This window comes from Papaver somniferum, chromosome 1 (genome assembly GCF_003573695.1).
Source record: "Papaver somniferum cultivar HN1 chromosome 1, ASM357369v1, whole genome shotgun sequence".
Lineage (NCBI taxonomy): Eukaryota > Viridiplantae > Streptophyta > Magnoliopsida > Ranunculales > Papaveraceae > Papaver > Papaver somniferum.
This window is the reverse complement of record NC_039358.1, coordinates 59,367,199-59,380,561: the sequence shown is the minus strand read 5'-3', so window position 1 is coordinate 59,380,561 and position 13,363 is coordinate 59,367,199. Positions and strand designations below refer to the sequence as shown.

At 34.2% G+C, this 13,363-nt stretch overlaps 1 protein-coding gene across 1 annotated transcript; it reads left to right on the top strand.

The window, feature by feature from the left end:
* The first annotated feature begins 11,399 nt into the window (after nucleotides 1-11,399).
* LOC113318892 (uncharacterized mitochondrial protein AtMg00810-like) lies at nucleotides 11,400-12,506 on the top strand. The gene has a single exon (XM_026567203.1). It carries the CDS (start codon nucleotides 11,400-11,402, stop codon nucleotides 12,504-12,506), a length of 1,107 nt encoding a protein of 368 aa, XP_026422988.1.
* The last annotated feature ends 857 nt before the right edge of the window (nucleotides 12,507-13,363 follow it).

The following is a 13,363-nucleotide window of genomic DNA, read 5'->3' as shown; positions in this document are numbered from 1 at the left end:
TTCAAGCTAACCTATATGAAGTTGACTCTAGTACATAATCAAGCGACTCTTTAAATGAGTTTTGGTTCACTAAAATATGACAACCAAACTTGACATACCAACGCTTAGTGGGTTCAACCGAGCTATTCTCTAACATTCTCCCCGTTTGTCAATTTTAGTGATAAAACTCTTACATCATATGGATAAACAAATTACAAGAATTCATTACACATACGCTTCATTCCCAAATTCAACATCACTATAACCTTATACATTCAATCCATAAATGCCGCTGTTGACATTATAATAACAAAGATAATACTCCCCCTAAAGGTAAGATAGGTAGATATTTTCAATTCGCACGTCTTTGTTATTCCCTTTGTAGTCCATATAACTACAAGTATCATATGATATGATACCCCCCGTTAGTCTATTCTTTACTCTTTCGTTAGATAAAACGTTTAAGCACCAATGTCATTTCCCTTAGTGATACCAATCAATATAAATCAATACCAGTATCACTTGTTTACTCCATATATTTCTCCCCCTAATTTAATTTATATGACTTCATTTTCGGATGTGACTTACAAAAAGTGATTCAAAGTCTGCAGTGTCGCATGTAGATGTAGTACATGCGCTACGCATATTGTATTTGCATCTTCGTGCAATCTGAGCAGCATTCTTGCAAAAAATCTCGCCCTACTTGGGAGAAATCCATGTTTCAAGTTTCAACTTGAAAAAGCAAGTTGGGATTAAAAGACTAATTAAACTTAATTAATTGTTAATCTACTAAGATTTAATTGCTTAAGTGTGTTAATGTGCAGAACCCACATCTCGAAACATAAAAAACTACTTTTTTCTTTTAACCTAATGAAACAAAGGTGCTATAAATAGAGGTAGGATTGGCTATTAATCTTCACCTCAAGCTATCTATTAATCAACATACATTTAGCATTAGAAAAACCTCAGTTGACTTCTATTAATTATTTCATCGCAATGGCCACTGCTAAAACTTCATTGGTTTTCTTTATCTTTGCCTTGATCGTTATTTCTGCAAACTTGCGTAAGTAAACATAGAATGCTATATTTTCTTATCTGTTTTTCTGGTGGTGTTACGGTCGATTCGCGACTGTAGAATTACAGGAACTGATATTTTCTTTTTATGTGCATGAATATGCAGAGACGACATCAGCAGTTGGGGTTCGATGAGATACTTACTTGTCCTTGAATCTAAACATACTTAACGGATGCGTTTCAGACGCACAATGCATCGATTTTTGTAACACAGAGTGCCTTGCGAAGTTAAACGTCAACGCATTCGTGTCAGCTTGTGTTGCTGGTCTCCTTCAACTCATAGCTAAGAGTTGTTCTTGTTGTTGTGCCTCTTTCTAGAGTATGCGCTGCTCTATGAGTAGCTAGTTTATGGCCTCTACAGAGTCTAGTTTTTAATTAGCTAGCTAGCTAGGAATACAAAAACAACTACATCCAGAGTGAAAACGAAAGATAGAGAGATGGTTTAAAAAAATAAAAGCATAATGCGGTTTAATTATTTAGGTCGAGTTAATCTCGTAAGTGTGTTTGGCTATACTTGTGTAGCAACTCACATTCAGCTGCTAGTTTAGGGTCATGTTGTTGTCTGGTTTAGCTATGTCCGTTCCTCATTCGGTAATGGTATCAGATCATGTATTGTTTATTCATCTGATTCTCACTTGAGCTAATTAATAAGCTTAAATATAATTGGTGATTCAAGCATCATTCGTACTTAAAATATATACACGTCTTTGTTATGGTTTTATAAATCTGTATTTGGCGGTGCACTCACGCATGCTTACCTTCTCAGTGTTGGAATATTGTATCTGTGTCGTGCAATGAGCCAAGATGACCGTGAAGATGAGTATAAAGTTAAGTCACCGTGTAGTGCATGTGAAATGAAGATAAAATCATTCAGAGAATAATTATAGAATATTATGTTGTTAATTTATAATATTTTACATTCATAGATAATTATTCTCATTCAATTCTAGGATATCTTTTATATTTTGTCAACTCTATAAATAGAGTGTAATGTAAATGTAAAACTATCTTAGAATGTTCTGATGATCAATACCATTCACCCTTATGGGTTTCTCCGTGGACGTAGGCGTTAGTGCCGAACCACGTAATATCCTTTGTCTTTGGTATGTAGATTTATTTATTTATCATTGATTAATGTTTATATTGTTTCTCAAATCAATAATATCCATGTTAGCCTTGATCTACATATCAAAATATAACATAGTATCAGAGAAGAAATGCTCACGATCCAATCGCTTCCGCTCCTTATTTTCATCGACTCTAGTTTATCTTTTTTTATAGAAGCTAATTTCAATTTTTACGATTCTATTGATTTTAGCCTTGAGAGTCGTCATCAATTTAAACTCAACTTTGTTGGTATAGTTTATCATGTTCCTCCAACAAAATTAAAATCAATATCTTCTCTTTGCAAATATTTCGTTCAAGTATCTTTTCTAAGATCTTTATCCAAGATCATTTTTTTTTACATCTTAGCTCTGACTTTTGTGAGCTAATAAACTCAAGAATTTAGTTTATCAGCTATTTTACTATCAACATTAGAATAATGGATCATGCCTTTGGTTTGGCATGTGTTAAGATTTCAATTTACTAAACTCTTGTAAATCTATCTCTTCTCGTCTTGAGATTTTTATATATTATTTTGCATCACTTTCATTCCTAAGTTAACATTGGTTTGGTTGATAAGATGAATCATTTGCAGCTATTATGTTGTTGCTGAGTCTAAATTATGTTGAGAATGTTAACACTCATCACAATATTTTCGAAAAATATTTTAACCTATATTATCTCCGAAAATATTTTATTCTCAAATTAAATTCAAAATAATTTTTATCCTTTACCAATAATTTTTTCATAGTAGGTAACCTCAATTCCTACTCATTCAGAGGGTTTACCGTCTCCCAAATGGAAGTTCTGATGATGGCTTCGTTTGTCACTAATGTCGTCACTTCTATTAGTCACATCACTTTCTCATTATTTTTAGTGCAATTTCATATTTCCTCTACAAATTTCGGTGTGATTACTGTATTATTACCACAATTTTTTATTTAACAAATGGTTGTAGTTGTTCAAAACTATTCATTGTTTTACATTCATAATAACTAGTTGATCTATTTTACATTCATAACAACTAGTTGATCTAACTAGTTTCTTATTTGAGTACTGTTATATGTACGTTCAAAGAACTGTTCGTAATGGCCACAATCAACTGCTTTGGTCATTGTTTGTGCCTTGTTCATCATCCGATACTGTCATTTGATAATCAAAAGTTTATTGGTTTAAAATGTGTTTTTGAAGCATTAATGTCTTCAAAATCAAAGATCACTATAATCAATGTTGGCATCTCAATGGAAAACCCAATATCTCCTTACATTTAAGGACGCTAAAAGTGGTGGATTTCCTTTCTTGTCATTTTACGATGAGATCTTAATATCTTTTTGTACTTCAATATGAAAATAATGATATCTCATCATCCATCGTCTGCTATAACTTGTGAGCATTATGTCACTATCTCATCTTGGTTAATCATCAATAAACCAAGCCTAGCTACCAAAGTCATTTCACTCAACGAAAAAACAATTAGAAAAAAAAATTAAAAAAACACATGAAAGAAAAAAAAAAAGTTATATATGATGTGTAGCAGTGAAGACCAATTTTTGTTCTTTTGTCATGTTCGAAGTACGTATGCAACCGAAAATCAAGTGACCGTGATCAATAATCAAAGTTCAAGTTACAAGCTTAGTTTCAAGAAAAAGTTCAAGTTGCACACTCCAAAATTTTCTGCGTCCAACTTGAGGGGGGATGTTGGAATATTGTGTCTATGTATACTCGTGCAATGAGCCAAGATAACCGTGAAGATGCGTAGAAAGTTAAGTGACCATGTAGTGCATGTGAAATGAAGATAAAATCATTCAGAGAATAATTCTAGAAATATTATGTTATTAATTTCTAATATTTTACGTTCATAGATAATTATTCTCATTCAATTCTAGGATATCTTTAATATTTTGTCAACTCTATAAACAAAGTGTAATGTAAATGTAAAACTATCTTAGAATATTCTGATGATCAATATCATTCACCCTTATAGGTTTCTCCGTGGACGTAAGAGTTGGTGCCGAACCACGTAATATCCTTTGTCTTTGGTATGTAGATTTATTTATTTATTTATCATTGATTAATCTTTATATTGTTTCTCAGATCAATGATATCCATGTTAGCTTTGATCTACTTATCAAAATCTAACAACGTATTCTAACTTGGTATCATAGAAGGATATTTATGTTGAGTCATCATTTAACCGCATCTTTACTTCGCGTCACCTGATTTATTTTGTCCACGTGTTAGACCCAACGAGGCTACACGTGAGGGGGTGTGTTGAGATTATTAGGGCCACATTGTCTGGGTTATCTAAGATCCTGGTTTATAATCCCTGAGGGCCACTCCACTCATTTCCAATTGGTTTTGAATTAGATGCCCGTATTCTAACTCTCTGAATCGATTGGATCCAAAAGCTAAACCAGTGTAACTTTTTACTAACATTGAGCACATCCATCTAGTTGTAGAGGTACTTAAACCTATGCATGCACCTAAATTATAAGATCACCACATCCACAATATAATTGTAATCCAAATTTCGAATCGAGCAATAAAAACTCCGAAATTCCTAAATAGATAGATATAAACACTCCCAAAACCGAGTTTCTCTTTTGAAAAAATTCCAGACCTATGCAGCCTTTATATATTGCATTTTTTTTTGAGATTAATGTATGACTGATCTCTGAAAACCCATTCGAATATATGAGTACGTAATGGTAGTTAGCTTGCTACTGAGGCTACGTAGCTAGTGATACATCCCAAATTCCCAGTATTGTTGTTCTTATTGAGGGTGGGGGTGGGGGGGGGGGGAATGAGAAGAACGTAAAAACAAACCTGAAACCTGAAATTAAAAAGAGACCATTCTTCCCTATCTTTTTGATCCTCATTTCTTCTAAATTAAAAACATATATACGCTATTTTAAAACTTATTGGTCTATTTGATTAATTCTCCATATAAATATCAGTAGCGTCCAACAATTGAGTTGAGAAGATCATGAAAGAAACTAACATCTTTATAACATTAATACCAAGGTTGAAGCTTAAATAAATGATCTTAGAGTTGCCGATGCTTTCATTTGATAAGTTTTGATATAAATCTTGCTATTGGTAAGTCAAATAGTAAAGTGAGACTGGATTGTCAAAGTCAACGATTGGCTTTTGTCCTTGTAATAAAACTTCTAAATATTGTCCTAACATTGTTTATTTTTGTAACGTTAGCTTTGGATTCTCATTCAATAATAGAAAACTTTTCTCTACTTTGATATTTCTCATGGTATCAGTTAGGTTCTGATTCAAAACCCTAAAACAATTTTTCATCCTTCATAATAATCAAGAACAACCTCAATAATTTTTTCTCAATAATCTTTTGGGCGATCTACATCATAAATTCATCTTTTTCAATAAAATTTTCTTTATCAAGAACATCTCAGTTCTTGATTTATTTGATCTGTTTCATCAATTTTGATATGCAAGTTTATGTTCGTCGTCACAAACGCATCAACAACACCGACAGTATTATCTCGAGTAGTTCAGATATGTCTTCCGCTGCAAATATCTTAGATTCTGGTATTTTTTCATTTCCTTTCACAAATATCACTAATTTTGTATCTTTAAAGTTAGTTTCGACAAATTTTCTGTTGTGGCGAGATCAATTGGAGTCTTTTTTGATCACTGTTGATCTTTAGGGTCATGTCAATGGTGAAATTCAAGAACCAGAGGAAAGAATTATGATTGGTGGAGTTCTTAGATTAAATCCTAGATGGGTTCAATGGATAATTATGGATAGACTTGTTGTTAGTTGTCTCAAGGCTACGTTTAAGGAAACAATTTTTGGAGATGTTTTAGGTTTAAATATGGATAGATTTATTGTTAGTTGTCTCAAGGCTACGTTTACGGCAACAATTTCTGGAGATTTTTTAGGTTTTGCAACTGCTAGAGAAATTTGGCAAAATCTTGAAACCAGTTTTAGGTCTCAATATATGGCAAGGAAAAATTTGTTGAGAGCACAATTGTATGGAATTAGAAAAGGAAATCTCTTCGTTCTGGTATATCTTCATAAAATCAAAGGCATTGCTGACTCTGTTGCAGCAATTGGTGAGAAAGTAAGTGACTCTGACTTACTTATGCATGTATAGAATGGCTTAGGCAGAGAGTATGATAATTTTCTTATTTCTGCTCAAAATAGAGAAACTCCTTTTACTTTTGGTAAGTTAAATTCAAGACTCCTTACACATGAGCAATGGTTAGTTGATCAAGATCAGTCTACACATAATATGCTAGATAGTCAGAATATCTCTGCTTTCTATGGAAATAATTCAAGTTCTAGTGCTAGGTATAGATATTCTCATACTGCTAATAAGAAGAAGAATGGTTCTGGTAATAATGGTTACACTAACAATAGAAATACTGGTGCTAAAAGTAATGATACTCAATCTGTGAATTATAAAAATACTTCTACTGCAAATGGTTATTCATCTAATATAAAGGGTCAATGGGATTTTTCACAAGTAGAATGTCAGATATGTAGGAAGAAGGGCCACTATGCAAGCAGATGCCATTTCAGGTATTATCCACCACCAACTTCTGAGTTTAATGGTATTTCTGATTCACAGCCACAAGTTCAGGGAGAAGTCAGTAATTCTATTCCTCAAGCTGCTTTCACAAGTCTACATATGAGTTCTGGTGCTGTTAATGATGATTTTTCCTGTTCCACTCACTGGTTATCTGATTCTGGAGATTCAGCTCACATGTCTGGGGATTTATGTCTCTTACAGAATACTTCACATTATAAGGGAAAGGACAAGGTTACTATTGGCAATGGTAAGTCCTTACCTATTACTTTAACTGGTTGTTCATCTTTGAATACTTCAACATCTAGTTTCAAGTTAGATAACATATTACATGTACCATACATGAAACATAACTTGTTATCAGTATGACAGTTTACAAAGGATAATAAGTGTTATTTTAAACTAGATCCAACTGGGTATGAAATTAGGGATTTAGCTACTGATGTACTTATGGCTAAGGGGAATATTGTTAAATATTTATATCCTATTTCTTCACTCAATTTACAATACGTTTTTTCATCCTTACATGCTTCTCCTGATATTTCGCATGGTAGAACGGGTCACGCATCTAATAAGATAATTGATCAACTTCATTCTTCAAAGCTTATTCTTTTTAATACTTCAAAAACTTCTTCTTTATGTCACCCATGTCAAATAGCCAAAAGCAAGAGATTACCATTTACTCTGTCTTCTTCTCATGCTTTTCTACCTTTATCTTTGGTTCATTGTAATGAGTGGGGGCCAGCTCCAGTTTATTCTTTGCAAGGATATATATATATATATATATTATATCTTTTTTTATTGATGACTTTAATAGGTTTCATTGGATTCATCCAATGGAACTGAAATCTGATGCTCTTAAATGTTTTATTTGTTAGAGCACAGCTCGGTCGACCTCGCATGCGTTGCTATCTCAAGCATGTTTGTCAATGTTAGTGATCAAAACTATGAGTCATGATTTCTAGCCTGCATAGCTAAGTCTCGGACTAGGATAGAAAAGTGTAGTTGAGCTCAAGGACTTCATGGAGATTCATCATACAACGACGAAGATTTACTCAAGGAACCGTGGAACTTCATCAACAAAAAGGTATGTGGAGACTTGAACTTATCTATCACTCAAAAGTCTATCTCTTCTATCTCCTACTTCTTATGAGACAAAAGTCGTATGCTATATAGACTGGATCATACACATTTGATATTTCGAGCCGAGTATATCTCGCCTATCTATGTCTCGAAATCATGTGTTGGTAAAGCACGCTTTGATCAAGTTTATCTTCACCTAGTGACGAAAGTCATGAAAAGTTTCAATTACTTTGAGAATTGATATGACGTGAAACGGTCTGTGAATAACGGCTATATAACGTCCTCTGAGAATGTCTCAATGATTGGAATGAGAGTTTAGATTACATAACCATGTATTCCTTAATCCGAAGTTTTCGAACTTTGTTGATTCAGAGAAACCGGAGGAATTGGATTTGCCAAGTCCACGAACCCAGTCCGCGAACTGACGGAAGTTCTCGATCGAGAATTTCTGCTGGGATTAACAACTCGTTTGCGTGTAAGTCCGCGAACTCAATCCGCGAACCTAGTCCGCGAACTGGCGAAAGTCTCCTTGCTGAGATTTTCTGCTGAGTTTGGAAAACTCCACCGGTTGTCTTAAGTCCGCGAACTTATTTGTGAGCTTAAGTGGTTATGATCTAAAGATGTGATCTAAACATGAAACTTAAATTACTAAGGAATGCTTTATGCAAACCGTGTCTATAAAGTTCATGAGCCGATTCAATCGAATCGAATCATCTTTGTTTCAATTGTGTCTTGTGTAGTTACATAAGATCTCATAGCAATTAAACAACTCTTCAACTAGTTATATTGAGTCAATTGAACTAGTTATGGTGAAGAAGAACAAGGTTAATATGAAATTTTCATATGGTTAACCTTTTGGGTTACTATATTGAACCAACATACACGTACACGTTTGGGCATGGTTTTGACAAACCCAGTAAACGTCTACCCAAGTGTGTGTGACATGCTAAGTTTTCGATCTAACGGTCGAGAAATATTAGCTTGAATCTAAATCAAGTTTTCATCTAACGGTGAATATGGATTGCTTTGTAACTAAGGAAAAACCCTGATTTGAAGGCTATATAAAGGAGACATCTAGCATTGTGCAAAACTAATCCCCACACGTCTGTGTGATACTAGTGCGCTCGCTAGAGTCGATTCTCCTTTAACCTTTGGTTTTCTTCTCTAAAACTAGGTTAACGACTTAAAGACTTCATTGGGATTGTGAAGCCAGAACGATACTACTTTTATCGTAGTTGTGTGATCTGATCTTGCATCTTCTATCGTACGAGTACAATCTTTGATTGGCTTGAGATCGTGAGAGTTCTCTGATAGGCAAGATAAAGAAGTCACAAACATCTTTGTCTCACTGTTTGTGATTCCTCGACAAACCTCTTGTGTAGTCAGGAAGGATTGTAGAGAGGTGATTGATTAATCTAGGATGTTCTTCGGGAATATAAGACCGGATTATCAATTGGTTCCTGTTCACCTTGATTTCATATCTTAAGACGGAACAAAACCTAGGGTTTATCTGTGGGAGACAGATTTATCCTTTGATTGACTTTCTGTGTGAGACAGATTTGTTTATTATCAAGTCTGCGATTTTGGGTTGCATCAACTCTTGGTTGTGGGTGAGATCATCTAAGGGAATCAAGTGCGCAGTATCCTGCTGGGATCAGAGGCGTAGGAGTACAACTGTATCTTGGATCAGTGGGAGACTGATTGGGGTTCAACTATAGTCCAGTCCGAAGTTAGCTTGGAGTAGGCTAGTGTCTGTAGCGGCTTAATACAGTGTTTATTTAATCTGGACTAGGTCCCGGAGTTTTTCTTCATTTTCGGTTTCCTCATTAACAAAACTTCTGGTGTCTGTATTATTTCTTTTCCGCATTATATTTTATATAATTGAAATAATACAGGTTGTGCGTTCGTGATCATCAATTGAAAATCCAACCTTTGGTTGTTGATTGATATTGATTGATCCTTGGACATTGGTCTTTGGTACCGTCCAAGTTATTCCTTGTATTTGATAAAGACTCGCTATTGTTTTTAGCTTGAGTAAAAATCAAATCAAGAGAGAGATATTAACTCCTTGAGATACTTTTATCTAGATTGAGTCTGACTGTCTAGTTGATTCTCTAGCAAAGTATTTCGGAGTTAGTCCATACAAATTGCTAAGCGAAATATTGGGTGGTGTTGTTAGACCCCTGCTTTTTAATTATTCATTTCAAAACTTTAACTAAGAATTTGATTTCTACAAAATTCAATCTTTTCAAACAGATGGTACTAGTGAACTGGTAAAAGGTCCACTAGGTGCTTTTCTTACTCAAAATGGTATTTCTATTAGAATATCTTGTCCAAAACCCCAGAGCAAAATGACATTGCTGAGAGAAATCATAGACATATCATTGAGATTGAGCATACACTTCTTTTTGATGCATCTTGTCCAGAGTTCTATTGGTTTGATGCTTTTCTTACTGCTACTTATCTTATCAATAGAACTCCTACTCCAGTTCTTAATAATAAGTCTCCTTTTCAAGTTTTTTTACAATACTTTACCAGATTATTCTTTTTTAAAAGTTTTTGGTTCTGTTTGTTATCCTTTCTTGGGTCATTCTAGACCCGACAAACTTTCTCCAAAATCAGTTAAGTGTGTGTTTTTGGGTTATAACACTTTACATAAAGGCTATAAATGATATCATCATATTCTTAAGAAACTTCATATTTCAAGACATGTTGTGTTTAATGAAAATGAATTTTACTACTCTTCTTTTTCTAATAGTTCTGATGATAATTCTTCTTTTCTTTTATATGATCATTCATCTGATCCATCTTCTGTTGATCATTTTGTTGATCTTCTTGTTCCAAAATCTACTATTGTTAGTAGATCTCAAAAAGGTGTCTCTAAACCAAAGCTTTTCACTGATTTTTTTGTGAATCATTCTGTTTCACATCCTATTCCAGTTGCTTTTTGTTCTTTGTTAGCTATTCCCCCCTGAGCCAAAGACATTTAAAAGTGCTATGAAAAATCCTAAAATGGAAAGTTTCCATGAAGGAAGAACACATTGCACTGAAGAATAATGAAACATGGGAACTTGTTAAACTAGAACCTCATATGAATGTCTTAGGTTGTAAGTGGGTTTACAAGATCAAACTGAAGTCAGATGGGACAATTGATAGGTTTAAGTCTCGATTAGTTGCTCTTGGGTATAATCAGCAAGATGGAATAGATTAAAGTGAGACATTTATCCCTGTAGTCAAATCTACGACAGTAAGAGTGGTTTTAGTTCTTGCAATCACTAATTCTTGGAGTATTAAGCAATTAGATGTTTCGAATGCGTTTTTACATGGATTTCTTAAGGAAGATGTTTATATGGTTCATCCACCAGGCTTTGTGGATCCCAATTATCCTGATCATGTATGTCATTTGAAGAAAAGTTTATATGGGTTAAAGCAAGCACCCAGGGCATGATTCGAAAGATTCAGTACTTTTCTTGTGGAATATGGTTTTGTTGGAACTGTTTGTGATTATTCCATGTTTGTGTATACCTCAGATTCTGATATGATGATACTATTGCTTTATGTTGATGATAATATCTTAATAGCAGTTCTGATTCTCTTATGACTTCATTGATTCAAGCATTGAGTACTGAATTTGCTATGAATCAACTAGGAGATTTAAGTTTTTTCTTGGGTATTGAGGCTGTTAGAACTGATAATTATATTTTACTGACTCAAAAGAAATATACTTCGGAGTTATTTGCTAAGTCAAACATGCTTGATTGCAAGCCTTGTAATACTCCAATAGTTAAAGAATCTATGGCTTCTATATATGATGGTAATTTACTGACAGATGCTGCAGCATACAGGAAACTAGTAGGAACTTTAAAGTATCTAACATTCACAAGACCAGATATTGCTTTTGGAGTGAATTATGTGTCACAATTCATGCATGCTCCCACAGACTTACATATGCTTTTGGTTAAGAGAATTTTAAGGTATCTTAAAGGGAGAATTGGTGTTGGTCTTACATTATGCAAAGGTGATATATCTTGTTTAAGAGCTTATACAGATTCTGATTGGGCTGGATGCCCTGATACAAGAAGATCCACATCTGGATATGCTATTTTTCTGGGAGATTCTTTAATATCATTGAGTAGTAAGAAGCAACCAACAATTTCAAGGTCCTCTGCAGAAGCAGAGTATGAGTGTTTATCTGTGACAACTTCTGAGTTAGAATGGTTATCAAACTTGTTAAAAGAATTACATATAAATGTTTCTTATCCAATTCAGTTGTTCTATGATAATACTTCAGCTATATTTTTAGCTTCTAACCTTGTGTTTCATGTCAGGGCAAAACATATAGAAGTACAGTATCATGTGGTGAGGGACTTGGTGTCTGCTGGATTTCTGAAGATTAGTCATGTTGCATCTGAGAATCAGCTAGCAGATATCTTTACCAAAGGTTTATGTTCTCCAACTTTTGTACACTTACTTCATCAACTACTAGGATCTTCACATTCTTCATTAGTTACTGGGATTGGTTCTTCATCTACTGCAACAGTGTTTCCTTCTCTTGAAGATATTTCAGAAGCTTTAAGTTCTTCTTGTATTTTCTTTCAAGTTGATTCTCAGGGTGTAGGTATCAACTTGAGGGGGCTATTGGTAAGTCAAATAGTAAAATCAGACCGGATTATCAAAGTCAATGATTGGCTTTTGTCCTTGTAATAAAACTTATATATATTGTCCTAACAGTGTTTATTTTTGTAACGTTAACTTTGGATTCTCTTTCAACAGTAGAAAACTTTTCTCTATTCTGATATTTCTCACTTGCTAGTTGTGAATTTGTGATAGCTACAGTAAACCATGTGGGGGTAACATAAGCACTGCCTGGAATTACTCAACATTTGGGACCAACTTCGTTATTAGTCATATAGTGTGGGTAGGAATAACTAGAAAACCACATGCCACAACACGGCATAACTATTCGTCTAACTCTATATACGGTGAAAACAGAAAAAGGAAATGTGGCTGTTGATCCATATATGCTCTGGTTTGAGTAGTTTGGAATAGTTAGTATAACGTAATGCATACAAGCTATACTCCTGCTACTTTCCAGAGAAGGTAAATGAAAATGATGAAATGGGTTATAGTGCTCATGCAACTCATCGAAGGGCAATATGCTTAGGTATAAAGAAAAACGTATGGGTACACCAAAGAAGTGCTTCACAGTGTTCCATTGGAATTTGAAGGGGTACGCGTATTCATCTCCAAGTTAACTTTTTGAAAGAAATGTAACCGAGTCAATTGTCTCAGCCTCTCAGGTGTCCGTACAAAAGAGTTTAATTCATTTGCGGATGGGACTTAGGAGCAATACGCGCAGTCTCATATATGTAACACATGCACAAATTGTACTTGTATCTTCTTTCAGTGTCAGCTGCATTCTTGTAACGAATCTCGCCCATTCTGGGAGAAATTAATTCAAGTTTCGTTATGAAGAAGCAAGTACGAATTAGACACTAATTAAACTGTTGATGTACTAATTAATTATTGAAGTTTTAACTTGAAGAAGCAAGTTGGCATTA